Below are 17,444 nucleotides of genomic sequence, written 5' to 3' on the forward strand. Positions count from 1 at the left end.
GTCGAATGTTCCAAGTGATATTTAAGTATATTCGAAACAGCACTTTAAAAACTGGTTGTTGAGTTACAGGCAGGATCTTCGAATTACTTTATGCCCAATAATTGATCGCTACGAAAATTAATTCTACGTGTAGTTATAAATGTAATTATAAATCTTCGCGACCAGTTCAACGCAAAGGGTAAACATTATCAAGTTTTCAGGCTGCTCAGAAACTACGCAACTTCGTCCAACTGCAACGAAATTTTTAGCATACATTACTCTTCGCGTAACGATCATTGATCAAATATTTGCATTACAAAATGTAATTGCCATCAAGATAGTAGCATTGTTGGTTAGGTAATGACAGATTCATCTACACGTTCCAATAATTCGTTTCGATCTCGTAAGGATTTCATCATCCGAGTGTCACTTCCATCGCGCGTCGTGAGATTCCGATTATCCTTGGCACTTTGACTGTTTGCATTGGGATGATTTTTCTCGCACGAACTTAAACGTCAATTTGGTGACGTGTCGAACGAACCGACTGTTGGGTGTATAAGCCATAAGAAAAATACTTGATCAATCTATACAGAATCTTTTTAGTTTCTGCTTTATTAACACTAGAACTACCGAGCAGTCCTCACAAAAATTGTAACAAATTCCTGTTATACATTCATTATAGTATTCAATCGAAAGTATTTATTTTTATAATTAATGTGCGTTACAGTCATTCAATACACATAATTCAATATAATAACTATAATATTATTCTTATAATAATTCAATTTATTTGAATTTCGCATATTTAACACTCTCATGTTAATGTTATCTTACTTTAAAACTGAAACCCGTCAGAGTGAAAACTGTCTGGACTGCATAAGAGTTTCGAGTGTTTACTTGGCAGTCGGAGTATCAAGGTGTTCAAAGATTCCTCCATGAAATTCAGCTTTTTAATCCCGTTGGCGGAGTTCCCCGAGTAAGTACGTCTGGCAGCAAGGCCGCCTAGTAATCAGCAGTAACAATCGTCGAAGAGAACACGCGGTCGTGTTCCACGAACGAAATTCGGCAACATTTGGCGGACGATTTTGAGTAGCCTGCATTCAGCGGGCCTAGAACGCTTTCTGGCCCCTTTGTGTACACGGACAGCTCGTGGGTCCCGATCTTTTTCTTCATTTTTTCGGTCGGAACGGCCGGAGAGAGGCCGAGCCACGATCTCAAGTCCGAAGAAACGATTAAGTGAACCGGAATATCCAGGCCCCGTTGCTTTGGGCCTGGCCTCTCTTCTCTCTCCTTTTCCTCCTGCCTCGCCCCGGCTTCTCCGCGCTGGGCCATGGCCCCAACACAAAAGAGGAGGAAAAAAAAAGGAATCACCGACGAGTAGCAATACGAGAGGCGGCCGATCGTAGCGAATTTTCGGGCCCGACGAGGATCCTCGAAACTCGACTCGGCTCTCTGACGGTTCTAAAAAAAGCTCCAGCCACGGGAGAGGACGGGGTTTTCAAAGGACTCGGATGCCTCGTCGTTCTGGATCCTTGTTGCTGATGTTGCGGATAGCGGTGGCAGTCGCTGCTCGCGTTCAGGCGGCTCTCCATGGGAATTTGTGGGTGGACCCGATGGCTCGGAGCTCGTTCCCTTTGATGATTCTTTGGATTCTTTGTGAAATGAAGATTGGACTGGTTAGCACGCGTGCTCGTCAAGTTTTAGCTACTCCGGTGACTGCGGAATGTCGAAATCGTTTGATCTATCTCGGCGATAGATGATTGGTTAGCTGGTTTTGGAAGTGTCGGCGGTCGCTCGTTTGGAAGGTTCGTTCGGCGGGTTCTGAGAGTCTCGTGAATCCTGAAAGCATCGTAGGTCTTGCGAACGAGGTACCTGAAAGTTTGATAAGTCTTATTTCTAGACGTGTTCAATATTGTCATTCTCGAGAAGTATCCTTCCACGGTAGCTCCGAAGACCTCGGAAACTTCGAAATCCCCGAGAACCTGAAAAATTACTTAAAAGCCTCGTCAGCACTCGAAGCTCTTCGCACTCTTAACGCTCCTGAAGTCCTTGAGAACCATAAAAATTGGAATCTCTTGAAGTCCTTGAAGATCTAGATGCTCCCGAGAGCCTTGAACCTGTCCCGCGAAGATCGAGAAACCCTCGTAGCCGACGAAAACGACGAGAACTTCAAAAATCCTGCTACTTCTCGGAAACCCCGTAGGATCGGAACAGACTGTGTATCGTAAATAGCGGCATAGACGCGTGTCTAATGCACACCTGCATATCGTATGCAGCTCGAGAAGTACACGGTTCGCTCGACGCAGCCGCGTAAACGGCTTGGGAAACTATCGGAACGTCCACAGCTGCGCCGTTGCACACCGGTCGGCGAAGTTTTATCAAAATCGTGGCGGCATCCCTACGCGAGCCGGGCGGAACGGTTACCGATAGGTCGGGGAGGGCGATTCCGTCATCTCCGTGTTCCGCCCGCAGCGGCACACGTTTTCCTTGAGTAAACGCTCGGAAAGTTGCACGCTCGCAAATGGCACCAGCAGACGTCCGACGACGATTCCGCCCGGCTCCGAGATGGAATTAACGATTACAGGCTGCCGGTGTGCCGTAGCCGCGGTGACGCGCGTCGCTAACTTATTCGCCCGTCGTAAACGGAAAACGTAACGTTCGCCTATAGAAGGAGACGGTGCCGAACAAGCTGCTCGCTCTGTCAGCTGTGCGTTTATGTAAATTCGTAAGCGGCGACGGCCACTGGCTCCGAGGTCTGCCTCCGCCGTTCGTATCGGAAGTAACTGGGACACTTGGGCCGAAGGGAGTCGTCTGAACAAGCACCATATGCCGCGGGACGATAAGACTATTTGACAAAGGATACTTGGGACCTAGCTTCTCTCTATCGCCTACTCTGATGAGATCGTTGCACCTTCGACGGCCACTGGTGTAGCGTTCGTGGGCATCGACGGTTCCACCCTTTGGGTCGTCGGAGTCTTCTGTTACTGTTTGTGGTAGACAGATTTATCGTCGGAAATGTTCTGATAGTCTGAAAATATAGGAATTTGGTTAAAAAGCAGGGGAACGTAGGAAATTATTATAGATTCGGAAATTCGATCTCGAATGCTAAGAAGGTGATAACATGAAAGAGGGTTGTAAATAGAATAGGATCCGATAGGATCAGCTCATCCGATTCCCTCAGTGAATCTCCTCTGAATCCTCTCTTGTTCCTCCGGACGAATGACGAAACTCAAAAGAATGTAACTAATATTTCATCTTAAGACCTTACTCTTGCAACGAACGCAGAAGGAAATCGATCGTTTCGGTAGAACGGTTCCTCGAGCAGCGCGCAACGGTTGAAACCACCCCAATCTCCGTATCCAGTTTCCACGCCAGCGAAGAATTAACGGTCCCGCAGTACTAACGTGCATCCTCTCTGCCGTTTTGCATGAAGCTTCCTCTCGTTTCTTGCGCATCGCCTCTCGCATCCGTTCGTCGGGCTTTTTGTGCAGTTCGTCGGGCGACACGCATCGATCTCTCGAACCTTACGCTCTCTCGTCGCTTCTCGAGTCGGCCAACCCTCTCCAAACTCTGCACCGCTCTGTCCAACGATCGTCCAGATGTTCCTCCCGATTTGTTAACTCGCCAACCCTGTTTTGTGCTTCTAGCTTCTAGGCTAAAGTCACGCTAGAAACGTCGCCGAGCACGGTTCGCGTGACGGCGAGCCATCGAAGAGGAGCAATGACGTTCCGTCGAGTTCTTTCTTACCGGGGGAGCCTGGCCCCGCGCTAAGGAGACGTCCGCAGTACGCAGTACGGGACATCACGAGTTTTCACGTGAACCAGGCGAAACATCGTCGAGCACGCGCGCCTTTCTTGCGGCGAAACCGGAACGCAACCCCTGCGCTCGCAGCCGCTCTCGCGGATGAGATATATTCGTTTCGTTTGCAATTCAAATCCGCCGAAGAATCGTTTTTTCTTTCAATTAGTCGCGGTTGTCGAGTCGCGCGAGCACCGCGCTGTGAGAGCTAAATTCGAGAAGAGGAAAAGCAAGCGAAATAAGTTTGAAACGCATCGGTGTCCGCGGTTGTTTTGAATATTCGAAGAGCTGATGGAAAATTTGTTGTTTTCTCTTTAAATATCTGGAATTATAGAATTATAGAATTATAGAATTATAGAATTATAGAGTTATAGAATGTTACAGGATACGAAAGAAAAATTTCGTTTCCTTATAATTTCGCATCGAATTTCCGTTTGAAGTTGCACGCGGCGGTTGCGTACGGTCAGTCGAACGTTCGTTCGTCGTTGAAAGAAAACGGGCGCAAGTATAGTATTCGTTCTGGCATTCGAATCGTTTGGTACTTGACAAAGAAAGTCAAAACGAGATTGGGAATAGAAATCGACCACGATTTCATAAATATTCCCACGGGATTATCAAGCGCTCCTGTTCGCGGGCTCTCCAGATCTCGCGACGAACGCGAACGTTTGCCGAAGACAGGCGAGAGACACATCCACACGCGGATCAACGTGGTCGTTCAACCGGTGTGAACGTACTTACATATCCGCACATCCCGATGTACAATAACGCTCTCGAGAATTCGACGAATTTTGAATCGTTTAAACGTTTTTTGAAGCGTGTTTTCCACGGAGTTTTCCGTGTCGCCCGATCACGCCTTTGTTCCTGTGCAATTGGCGGACAATAGCCGATGCTTTCGATAGAAAAAGTTGGCATCGAGCAAAATCTCCCATCATTTCAGGGAAATACGCTCGTAACGAAGCAGAACACCTCTGTTAAATTTCAATTTTCGCGGACTTTGTTGCTGCAAAATCGTAAATTTCATTGGCCTCGGCGAACTTCGTAGATCCCCTATTCCAGGGACGTCGATTTTTATATGAAAATTAATGGAAATCGAGTTCGAGTTCAGTTGTGTTCCACGTTCCCGAGTGACCTCTTCAACCGTACCGTTGCAAACTTCTATGGAGTGGTCGAGAAAACAGCGAAGAGATGGTCTGGCGGACGTCTTTGCGGATGGCTGATCAACATGTCATCGATAGGCTGTGTATTGTCCACCAAGTGTACTAGTTATCCGGCAAAAATAGCAGACGAATACTCGTCGAACAAATGTCACAGTTTTCTTATTTGTTCAGGTAGATATGTCAAAATACAGCGGGAATGTTCAGAGCCAAAAAGTATTCGAATTTTCCGAAGCGTTTTTGTACGTGAACCCACCGAAGCAAGATAACACAGAGCTTTTTACTCGAAACGTGGCAAGAAAACGCACGTCCGAGCTGCTCGCCATTGATGACTCGCATGCTGAATGTTTATCGAAGACCCTCAAACAATTTGCACCATAGAAATCCTTTTTAATCGCGTGTCGATCGAGGAAAAACGCGGAAATTCGTCGGTCGCGCTCGCGAATTGGCTCGGCCAAGCGGTTTTCTCTTTACTACACGTTTCCTCGATTCCTTTTTGAACAATTATCACCGTTCGCATTGCATGGTACGGTTGTTCCTGAACATACATACTGCGCTGTCGATGCATCGATTGGACTGGCTTACCGTGCGAACGATTTGTCTCTTTTCGGCAGCGACAGTTAATCCTTCGCCGTCGTGGATTCGAGTAGGCCGGATTCTATTGTTGAACGACGCGATGTGATCGCGGGGGATGAAATGTAAATTCATGTAGTTTATGGTACACGTGTATTTATTCGCTACGTTCGGGTACATTCGTTCGAGTGAACGGAAAATGTTTGTCGAATAAGGAACATTGATCACAAAGAACAAATTTTGTTGCAAAAAATTCGGTGTTCACTGCAATCTCAGGACAATATCGCCGTTTATTTAACAGTAACGGTATTACCATTTACTTGGGCACATGTATTTCGACAACACATACTCGTGTACCGTAAATTACGCGTGTCCAAATAGGAACGCGTCGACGGTCGTGTATTCAAACAACACGCGAAATAGCAACCCCTAACCAACCAGCAGCGGGCGAGAGAAAAATTGCGAGTCCGCTTTTACCTCTAGTGCACCGTTCAATTAAATTCAGTTGGATCAGAGTTGACGTTCAATTAAAAGAAAATACTAACTTATAAACCGCGGGCTTTCATAAGATTTATAGCGGGTTGAACGGTGTCAAGCGAAATAAAATTTATTGACGAATTGCTCACCCAAATATATCTTTATTTTCGGCAACCGTTTTACGGACATTTCGTTTCACTTACGTACATATTCATACACGTTTATCAAGCATATGTAACATTAACATCTTTACATTTAATATTTTCAGACAATTCAAATTTATATGTAAACAGTAGCTTCACAACTCATTCGTCAATAGCTCGATGTACAATCAACGTCTATTTACAAATCATTGGAATATAAATTGTACGCCTCGGTACCAGAAAGTTTACTGAAAACAAAAATTAATCCTTTGCACTCGAGAGATGACTCTCACTCGATTTCACACAGTAAACCTATAAAATTCGATATTTAATATTATACTTCCTACAGTGTATCAGTTTGAGAAATATTAACACGTCGAATACCGAACGATTTCACGAAGCGAAATACGAAAAAAATATATCAAAGTATTGGATCGAATTGCGTTATCATCGTTGCGGTTGTTTCTCAAATTTTCCGCATATCTCCGTCGCGGTAAAAATGTTCGAAACGTCCAAATAGTTCATACGCTCGATCGTGTAAAAATAGGAAAGGTATTTTCATAGAATCGATACGCCTGGAATTAACTTCGACTTATTTCAAGATTTCCATTGAAATTCCAAGTTCTCCCTGAATGTACCTCCTCGAGTTAGTATTTCCAAAATATCCTCTCCGTCCCCGCAGAAAATATTCAAATATCCCCGGGTGAAAAACTGTCGAGTGCAAAGGGGTTAACGTGAAAACGGTGCACGAGGGTTAGGCGCGGAGGCACCGGGGGCGATCGAATCGCGCGCGTCGTCCCTGGCGGCAGCAGCGGTCAATATGGCGGCCGGCTCGGATGTGTTCTTCCGACGTTTCGAAAGAGCGGGCGCGAACTCGAAATCTCCTGAAATCGTTCTAGCCTCGTCTCCAAGTGCTCTCGGCTGGAACCTCGTGTAACGTCGTTCGAATAATCTCGCCGGGTTTCGATACCTCGGAGGATTGTTCGCGTGGGGCGTGCACGTAAACAGGGAGAGACGAAGAGAGATAGATCGAGGGAGAGAGAGATAGATTGAGAGAAAGAGAGAGAGAGAGAGAGGGACCGCCGAGAGAAAATACGAGCCGAGCGAAATTGCGCGGTGAGCTTAACCTCGCCCTGTGTCTCTGTCATCCGACAACGATAACACGAGGAAAAAAGAGTGGGAGGGAAAGGGAGAGCGAGAGAGAGAGAGAGAGAGAAAGAGAGAGAGCGAATGAGAGAGAGAGAGAGGGAGAGAAGTATATATAAGTGTCTCTATACATATATGTATATACATACGCAGGTGGCGTGAGAGCGAACGAGAGAAAAAGAAATAGAGAAGGTAAAAGAGGGATACATAAGAGGAAAGGAAGGGTGTAGAATAAGCTCGAAAAAGAGACAGTACGAGGGGAAGGGAATGAACGGCCCTGGGAGTCATCAGCATCGCGGCTTGGGCATGCAGGGACGTTACAGGGCCGTCATAACTGGTGGCGCCCAGGCTGGGCCTCATTCGAGACCGCCAGCGTCGCCTCACGCCCGCGGTGGATGGCACCCTCACAACCAACACCCTCAGCATGCCCAGATACCTCAGCAATACACCGGCAACAAGGAATACCCGTACCGGCAGTGTCCACCGCCACGCTTCCATAACGGGTATATAACGATCTTGTGCACTTCCGGTCCGTTCGAGTCGTTTAAATATATTTTGTTGGTTGTTTTTGTTTTCTTTTTTTTTTGGTATTTTATATTAACCCCTTGACGTATTATTTGGTTGCTGATTGTGTGACGTTATTGGCGATTTGGACGGAGAAATTGTTAGTTTTATTTTGACCGCTTAATGTTAAGCGAGATTGGGGACTCGAGGATTTACGGAGGACTATTGGAATTTAACGATTTGAACACTAGAACTACCGTACCAGTCGAAATGGTTTCGATCTTTTTTTTCGTAATTATTGATATCTTGAAACCATTGAATGTTCGAAATGAAAACAAATAGTTTCAGTTGGTTACTATGATAATGTCTGAAGAAATTGCAAATCTATCGTTACAATTTTTATATTGATTACATATTAATCGTATTAAATGCGCGGTAGTTTTAGTGTTAAATTCAAGAGTAGAATTTGTTGCTTCTGTATAAAATTTAGGAAAGTTTGAGTGGTAATTTTATATTGACGATCAAATGGAAATATAGTTTGATTTGAAATTGGTACATAATGTTGCACAAAGAAATTTGCATTAAGGGGTTAGGCAGAAATTTCATTTGAAGATAATAGATTGATAATAGGAAAATAGTTTTTTGCTTTGATGCGTGGGAAGAATGAGCAACATTGATTTTTGGTTAATTAATCTGGAAATGTTCGTCGCGAGTCTCGCTGATCATTGTATGGCAAGGGGTTAAGTTTTTTTTAATTTGTCAAAAATACGAAGGTTAGCTCGTGAGTGTCTGGGTTTCAGGGAAGATTTATTTTGGGGTGTCTTTGGGGCTAGTCATTGAATTGTTGATATCGTTTGAAGATATATATTAAGCTTGCTGATTTATTTTCGTCCCATCCGTGTCAAATTTAATAATGGAAATGATCTTTTATCGCGAGTCTATGTTTGTACCTTTTTTATTTTACATTTACCGAATCTTATGAGTCAAATAACAAATTCCTACAATCGACTCCGCGTCGTATCCGATCGCATTCGTCGCGTACTTTAATTCCCGCAATCGGAAGTGTCGCGATTTGGTTAGCTAGGATACCGGTTGCGTAATTTCGTAACGCACAATGCTGGCATAATTCTCGAAACGGTTTCCATAACGGTCGACCGGCAGTTAAGTGTGCCGATCAGTTCTCTTTCGTTACGCCCGTGAAAAATTCAACCGCAGACCAAGCGTAGAATAGACTCGAAGAGAATTTTCCACGTTTATTGAAATACAAATTTTTCTAAAGAACCCGTGGCCTCGTTACATTCTCTACGACCTCGAACGCTAATACCGTACACCGATCTTAACACCAGAACTACCAAAGGTCAAAATCATCCATTCTTGATTACTTTAACACCAGAACAGTTGAACTGCTTTTTAAACATTCTTTTATAGAAACTATAGATGTGTGGATTAAGATGTCAGTTAGATTATATTTTAATTTGTATATTAATAAATCAATGATTTCAATCATTTCTGGAAGAAGCATTTATATGCTTTCAATTATTATGGAAGAATAAATATGGAATGTGTCATTTTGAGCCATCTGGTAGTTCTAGTGTTAACAATGATTGAAAACAACAGATAATTCTCTGACACAATTACAGAAATTGATTCAACAGTAGGCAAACTGAATTGTAAATTAAAAGAAATCTCAATAATAGTATTGTTGGAATTTTCACAGAAAAATTTCAAGAAGTTAATTTCACTGTTCGGTAGTTCTAGTGTTAACCCTTTGCACTCGACAATATTTTTCATTGCAAACATTATTTTCTGACGAAATATTTAACAATATTATTTGCAATTTACATAAAGAAACACCTTGCATAAATTATGGGGCAGAATTGTTTTATTCCTGTTTCATGTGTTCATAGCTCATTCAACACTGTATATTGAGTTTTTCATTTTATAATTTTACTGCGCTCAAGCAAACTGACTGAGAGTCGCCTCTCGAGTGCACAGGGTTAACCCTTTACGATTGGCAGATTTTTCTGGTGACAGTAGCAACTAGTCGAAGCAAATATATATATTCTCAAAGTTATTTTTTCATAGATAAATAATAAATATATAGATATTCTAAATTTGTTCAATATGTTTTTTAGAATATAAATTCTGCAAAGAATAAAAAATACAATACCTCTCACTCTAACCCTTTAACCGTTAACCCTTTGCACTCGAGAGGCGCCTTTCAGTCGGCACTCGATTCGACCCAACAAAATGATAAAATTTAAAGTTCAATATTAAATTTTATATAGTGCTTCAACACATGAAACGTCGAAATAAAATAGTTCTGTCACTTACTTTATGCAAGGTATTCCTTTATGTCAGTTGTGAAAAGTATCATTGATATTTCATCAGAAAATAATGAATATTTCTTGAGAAAAATATTCTCGAGTGCAAAGGGTTAAGCACAATTAAAATCTCTCTATCTCTTTCAACACACGTATAACCTTAAAACTCGATAAGAACACTATTATTACTTCCCTTAAAACTCGAATCTCTCATTACACCTAATTCATATTCCCACTGACAGTCTCGTCTCTATTCCGATTCGAGACTGGTAAAAAATCGATTGCCAATAATTTGACAGAAAGATATATTCGACGACAGTCTATTCTACGCGTTGAGTCCGCGGTAGGAACGGGAGCGTCGTGAGCGCCGCGAAAGTGTTTTGCAGAGCGACGCGTTCGGCCTGGCAAGTGTGTATTTAATTTTCAATGTAACCAGCAGGTCGAGGAGAGTCGACCGTTCTAATCAACGATAATAAACGGTCGGCAGGGGTGCTCTCCTTGCGATGCGCACGTTCGACGTAGGACGTGAACGTTTCGTCGCGGCGCATCGTTTCCTTTCCTCGTCAGGCCACACGGATAGGAAACTCTGTCTCGTGTTTCGTTCTCTCGGCCCGGCTCGGTCGGTACTCGTCGGAGTGTCGTTTCGTCACCGGAAACGCGCGCGAATATTGCTGACCGTTGAAAATTTGACCGGTGTCCCCCCTGTGTTCACGCGACACATAGACGACGGCACGTTTGCACGAGGAAAAAGGCAGGCGTCAGCTTCGCTCCGCGCGCGCGGCTACTGCCCACGTTCGTGAAAGCGTGTTTCGTACACACGGAACACACACGATCGCACGTTGTAAATAGAATGGAGGATACACAACGCCGAGATACGGTGTCCACGAATTGCCACGATGAATGTACCGCGAAAAATTGTTTCCTGCGTGCCGTTGTGTTTCGGTTGACGTCCGTAAGTGTAATATGGAAATCTCGAATTTTCGTACGAACTCATTGCTGCATGGTACACACGTATAGAACGTGTAGCACGCGACCTTGGAGACTACCGAGATCAATAATAATCTTGTAGCGTTCGTTACTGGTGAATATGATTTTTCTCTTGCCGCGAATGCTTGTTTATTCTTTTTTTTCTGTACCATCATCGTACTATCTATTTTCTCTGTCGTTTGCGTACGATATTTCTACGTTTCATCAGTTATCTTGTTCAGCATGCGTTGTACATGATATACAGTGAGTAACTTTAATATTCGGACATTGAGAGTTTTACTTTGTTACGTCGTAACTTCGCTTGTGACAAACGAAAAGTGCAGTCAACTATTTTGTTAAGGTATTTCTAGTAAATAATAGTGTGTTTTATTTACACGACTTACAACGGTTGTTAACCCTTTGCACTCGAGAATATTTATTTCAACAAATATTCATGGCTGTCACACTGTCCGATTTTCACGTTACTTTGACCTTTCGCAGTAGAGAGGTCACTTACTTGGTTTCATACATTAAAACTATAAAATTTGATATTTAATATTATACCTTATATAACCCACCAATTTCAAAAATATTGATATAAAATAGCTTTGTTCCTCAATGTACGTATAATTTCTCTAGTCTCACAAAATATCTTCTATCTCATCAGAAAATCTTCAAATATTTCTAGCGATAAACTCCCGAGTGCAAAGGGTTAACACATTGCGTACCGCTAACAAGAAATCTCGTTTTTATATAAAGACACTTAGCTATGCAACTTCGCTAATTACCACAGCATTAAAAAAATATAAAATTTAATTCGGATTCATTATCTATTTAAAATATATTACATAACGATATGATATCTGAGTTTTTCTATGTATAGTGGTGTAAGTTGACCTCAGTGAAAATTTCCAGCCGCACAATTCAGTTTTCTGAAAATTAGCCGGTACGCAATGTGTTAATATCCGGATATTTTGTAGAGTAGCACTTTTTTACTTCGAGTTACTTCGAGTTACTAACGTTACTCACTGTATATACGAGTATAGCAGTTTGGATGAGTATATACACGTTCAGCCTTCTACGTCTGGTATTCTTGTTATGTACATCATTGTTCTGTGCTCAAACCTCCTTACAGAGGGGCCCGAACGTGTCGAACACAGGTCGGATAGTTGATCGGATAGGGACGTTGTAATAGATTTGTTGATTATTATATCGTGAATGATTCATATAAACAGCAATGGGGCCCCGGCCACATTTGTTCAGCTGCGCGTCGCTAGAAATAATATTACGTCTTGCTGTGTCGCGAGCGCGCAGTGTATCTAGCGCGACAGAACGTTTTATCTCGCGCGGCGTTCGGATTAGTAACGAGTTCGGGATAAGAGAGCAGGAGTCTCGTCGCCATGATAATTGTACCGTATCGGAGGGCGTATAGGTGTGTTTATTTCTAACACTTTGACCGGTGTCGTCAACCGTTAGATCTGGTACCATTTTTTTTTTCGAACGGATCGATTGAAGACTAACTTAACACTAGAACTACCAGAGGTCGAAATGATACATTCAGTTGTTTAATAGATAACAGATGCATCTCTGAAAAAGTACTAGAGAAACTGGTTTAGCAATACACAAACTGAATTGCAGACCAACAATTGCAGAATTGAAGTCTAAATAATGGCACTGTTGAGGCTCAGAACAATTTCACTGACTTTTGAAAGTTCCGTTATAAAAACTATAAACGTGGATTTATTAAGGTTTGAATTAGTTCAAATTTCTGCTTAGGTATTACTTAATTATCTTCTTTAGTAATTTCTAAATAGGTATTGTTACGTCTTCAGTAATCGCGAAAGAAAGCCAAAGAATGGGCCATTTTGACCTATTTGGTAGTTCCAGTGTTAAATCGACTTCCGGGGAAGACGGTTTTTTACTTTTGTTTTTTTTTAAATTTCCCGCATATCTTCGTCGTGGTAAAAGTTTTCAAAATGACCATCGTTGAAATGCTCGATCGTGTAAAGGTACGAAACGTATTTTCATAGAATCGATATACCTGGAATTAACTTGGATTTATTTTAAGATTTCCATTGAAATTCTAAGTTGATTGCGCTGATTGTTACTACCCGCGATAAAAATGATTAGCTCAGTCAACGTCTATCACAGTAAATTGTCAGCTTAATATTCTATTTATTTACGGAACACTATTTAGCTCTGTTCCATTCGGGGTTCAACTATTTTTTCCGAGTCATTTTTATATCGGATAATCGACTTTTCAATTGTACGTTTCACACTGAACTATTTTTAACATGTTCAGTGCCACGTGTACCATATATGGTACACGCGAATGTCTAAGAAAATATTTTCAAGGGTCACGTGGATGGTTATGCGTTACAAAGCAGCGAGAACATGAAAGAGTATCAAAATATATAAAACTGACCAAAAACTTGAATATATCTTAATATTTTATTTAAAAAATCAATACAGTTCAAACGTGTTAACACTAGAACTACGAGCAGTTAAATCGGCATTTCGAAAATTGTCTATAGAAACTCTAAAAATGCTACTGAAATTTCAATTGACTGATTCAGTTTGAGTATTACTAACTCAATTGCTTCATGTTATGTTTTCGACACGTTGAGTTCCATGGGGTCACCGACCCAACCAAATCGAACTACCATAATTCATTCGATTAAACGATGATTATTACAAAACTTTTCTATATTACAAGTAACTGCCTAATGCAGCGCCATTCAACAAGATAAACCTGCAATAATAATGCAATTCGATTACGTAATTTGATATTCCATTTTCATTTTGTATATTTTTCTTGTAAACGGGTCCATTTGACGCATCTGGTAGTTCTAGTGTTAACCCTTTGCACTCGAAAGTCTTTCGCTTGAAGTATTCTATACTTTCTAATTAGATGTAGACAAGATTCTTTAAAATGGATTTAACAATAAATCATATATAAATTAGGTACCAAAGCTATTTTCTTTCAATATTTCACGTATTGACGCAGTATACAAAGGTTAATGGTAAATACCAAAGTGTATAATTTTGCTGTATCAAGTCGTCTGGCGACTGGGAGTCGCCTCTCGAGTGCAAAGGGTTAATGATCATTGAAGACTTTTACCGTAACGTCGATGGAGAATCGTCGAGTACTGTAGTTAACAATATTACCTTTTTGTACACGTTTAGGGACTGTCCCGGGGTTGGCACGTCTTCCGGACCGAACGGTAAGGAAGTCTCGTATCACGGGAACGTAGGCGGATCCAGCGTGGGGTATAAACCACCCCCGCAGCACAGTCCGCAATCGAGAGGTCCACCGGCCCATTTCGCACAGGAGTCCGTGGGACCACCGGCCAATTCTCCCCCATTGCATATCAACATCTGCGGCCAGGTAAGGATTTTTCTGGATGCGTATGAAACACGAGTTTCACTGTTCAATGTTAAAAAGAATTTATGTACATTTACAGGACAACACGATGCGTGATCCATTATTAAGTCCAGGTCTTGGACCTAGCGGCGTCGATGTGGAGTACCGTAGGAGTTCCCAAGGTATATAACGGAGTTTCGAAACAGCCTCTATCGATCTTCTCCGTCCGTGCGTGCTTCTTCGTTGCGATTCTTCTTTAACACTATTTCTACCGAAGGTGTCAGGACACCTTTTGAAATTTCAACTTGAAATTATTTTCTCAGTCGAATAATTTGTCCTTCGTTGAATTTTAGACATTCCCTATAGTCAGTTTTATAAGCGTTATTGGAAAAGTGGAAAAGTCAGTTCAGAATAAGCGGCCGAGTTTGGAAAGTAATTTTAAGTTAAAATTTCAGAAGGTGTTTTGAGACCTTCGGTAGAGATAGTGTTAATACTAAAACTACCGAGCAATCGAGTTATTCCCTAACTTTGTATAGAAACATTGAAAGTGCAACTATTGAGATTTTGAGTAATTCATAATTGTTTGCCTATTACGAGAACGATTTCTTCAGTGATTCCTCAAAGAATAATTTATCATTTGAATATTTGAAAAAGAAATGGGTCATTTTGATCTGCCTGGTAGTTCTAGTGTTAACAAGCGACACCGTGTTTCAGCTACCAATCAGCTACCTATGAGCCCGGTACATATTCAGCCGTCGCCGCCATATTATAGGCAGCCTAGTCAAGACGATGGCAGAAAGGTAAAGCGTCGTTTGTTTTAATAGAATATAGCTGGTCTATATATACTCTGGTATATGTTTAATAAGAAAGAGGTCATTGGTATCATTTCAGAGCGAGTCTCCATCCAGAAAGCGGCGTCGGATATCTCGCAACGGCGTCGTTTCCGGGATAGAAGTCCGTGAATCAACGCCTCCGCCCACACCCCCGCTGCACACCACCCTACCATCGTTAACTTCCTTACCTCCCATACCGTCCCTGCCGACTCCGCCGCCATGGGAATTCTCTCCAGCGCCTCAGCGACGATCGCCACGGAATCATATGTCGACCCGTGGCAGCCCTACCATCAGGAATCGTTACCAACGATACACAGACTCTATCGGGCTGTCCCATCCGTTACTGCCCGGACACAATCCCCATCTAGCCATTCACAACTCTCATCACGGGATCCATAGTTCCCATCACAACATTCACAACTCGCCTCATAATCTACATACCTCCCACTATAATATGCATAACGCGCATCAGACACATCCCCATCATCCGGCCGGCGCGGGACACCATCCAGCGCAGGGGGCGAACGACCCTGTGGTGGTCGACGTAGGCCAAGTCGGTGTAACCGGCTTAGGGGTTTCCGTTAGCGGCGAACCCCTCTGGCATCCTCAAGCGACAGGTTACAGAATTCCTTGCCAGCTGCACGGCATATACACTCCTAACGGAGCACACGCGTTTGCGCACTCGTGCCAGGTAAGTGTCCCTGTGCTAGGGTTGGTCGCGTGAACCGTTACGAGTCGATATTCCTTGAATGCATTGGGATCGACAGTTGTTTAGATAGTATGCCCACTGAGAAGATCTGTAATATCAGTATCTTGAACCTGAATATTTAGTTTTTGATGGTATCGAATTCCATATTGGGTCAGGAAATATTAATTCGTAACACTTTGCGACCCGTTCTTGCGATGCTGAAGGAATATATCTGTTGAGTTAGCTTCATTTGCAATACGTCAATATGTTTGAATATTCTTCAGGTCACCCATCATCATGGCCACTATTCAGCGCCCCATCCAAACCATTCAGCCCACAGCCTGGTCGGTACGATAGTTGGAGCAACATCCAGAGGCTATCCAACGCCGGCCGGAGGTCCTGTCGCAGCCCTCCATCACGCTCACGTGCCTCCAGCACCCATTCACACTGCTCATTATACCACGCATCATCAGCTCTCACAACAGGTAACGTGAAATTCTTTAATGGCCATTGTGTTTCATCGGGTCGGTGAATTAAAAGTACCCACCTTCCGTAGCTTTTAATCTGAAAAACGTCTTATCAGTATATCTTTGTGTTAACTGTAACTTCGAACCAAAGGCTTTCTGCTAACGATACTCCCAACGACTAAACACCGACCCAATTACTTCACAGAGTATAGCATGTATTTATGTATTTCTTCTTTGTTCGTTACAGCGGGAGGTTGAATTAGAGTTAATAGAATCCCATCGTCCTCATCGGGTCGGAGCCACCGCGGATGCACCATTACCATTATCGCATTCGTATTCGCCGCCAGCACTCACTCAAGTCACGACGCCTCCACCCACGTTCTTTTCGGAACTCAGCCAGAATCAATTGGAAGTGATTCGGACCATAACCATGGGCACAGATCGGTCAGTTCAAACACTTAGACGTCTAAGACCAAGCAGATGGAGAGGGTTAGGGCCGGCCTACCGGGGATTCTTGCTGCAGTTCTTGTGAGTGTCTCCCCGGTCGATACTCAGTGTATCGTGGTCAAATGCCGTTACTGATGTTGCTCAGTGATATTTTACGATTTCTAGGGCGATGTTCAGAAACCCGCCGTTGTCTCCGTACAGCCAGGCGGAGCTGTCCTCACCGGACTCAGCAACCGAGAATTACGAGGCCCTGCTGTCCTTGGCGGAAAGGTTAGGCGAGGCGAAACCTCGAGGACTAACGCGGGCCGAAGTCGAACAACTGCCCTCCTACAAGTTCAACGCGGAAACGCACCAAGGAGACCAGACAAACTGCGTGGTATGCATGTGCGACTTCGAGGCCATGCAATCACTGCGCGTTCTGCCGTGCTCGCACGAGTTCCACTCAAAGTGCATCGACAAATGGCTCAAAGTAAGTGGCTGCTTATATTCTACTTATGGAATATCAATTACTATATCTTGGATAATTTACGTAGCTCTTTGTATTTTTGGAATCTACAAAATAAATGTCCCGTCAGAATCAT

At 43.0% G+C, this 17,444-nt stretch overlaps 1 protein-coding gene across 9 annotated transcripts in view; it reads left to right on the forward strand.

Annotated features, from left to right (window-relative positions):
• mura (ring finger protein murashka) overlaps positions 1–17,444 on the forward strand; it is a 60,080-nt gene that overhangs the window by 32,282 nt on the left and 10,354 nt on the right. For 4 of the 9 annotated variants that reach the window (XM_076373325.1, XM_076373320.1, XM_076373321.1 and 1 more), the window contains 8 exons: positions 7,424–7,773; positions 14,251–14,452; positions 14,529–14,610; positions 15,143–15,228; positions 15,320–15,952; positions 16,234–16,434; positions 16,664–16,944; positions 17,029–17,332. In XM_076373325.1, coding sequence (XP_076229440.1) covers positions 7,538–7,773; positions 14,251–14,452; positions 14,529–14,610; positions 15,143–15,228; positions 15,320–15,952; positions 16,234–16,434; positions 16,664–16,944; positions 17,029–17,332 — 2,025 coding nt within the window. In that variant the 5' untranslated portion in view covers positions 7,424–7,537. Of the gene's footprint in view, positions 1–3,626; positions 3,771–7,423; positions 7,774–12,208; positions 12,497–14,250; positions 14,453–14,528; positions 14,611–15,142; positions 15,229–15,319; positions 15,953–16,233; positions 16,435–16,663; positions 16,945–17,028; positions 17,333–17,444 lie in introns of those variants that run through there. The other 5 variants (XM_076373322.1, XM_076373323.1, XM_076373324.1 and 2 more) reach the window with 4 other exon arrangements.

The sequence above is a fragment of the Nomia melanderi genome, chromosome 13 (assembly GCF_051020985.1).
Source record: "Nomia melanderi isolate GNS246 chromosome 13, iyNomMela1, whole genome shotgun sequence".
Lineage (NCBI taxonomy): Eukaryota > Metazoa > Arthropoda > Insecta > Hymenoptera > Halictidae > Nomia > Nomia melanderi.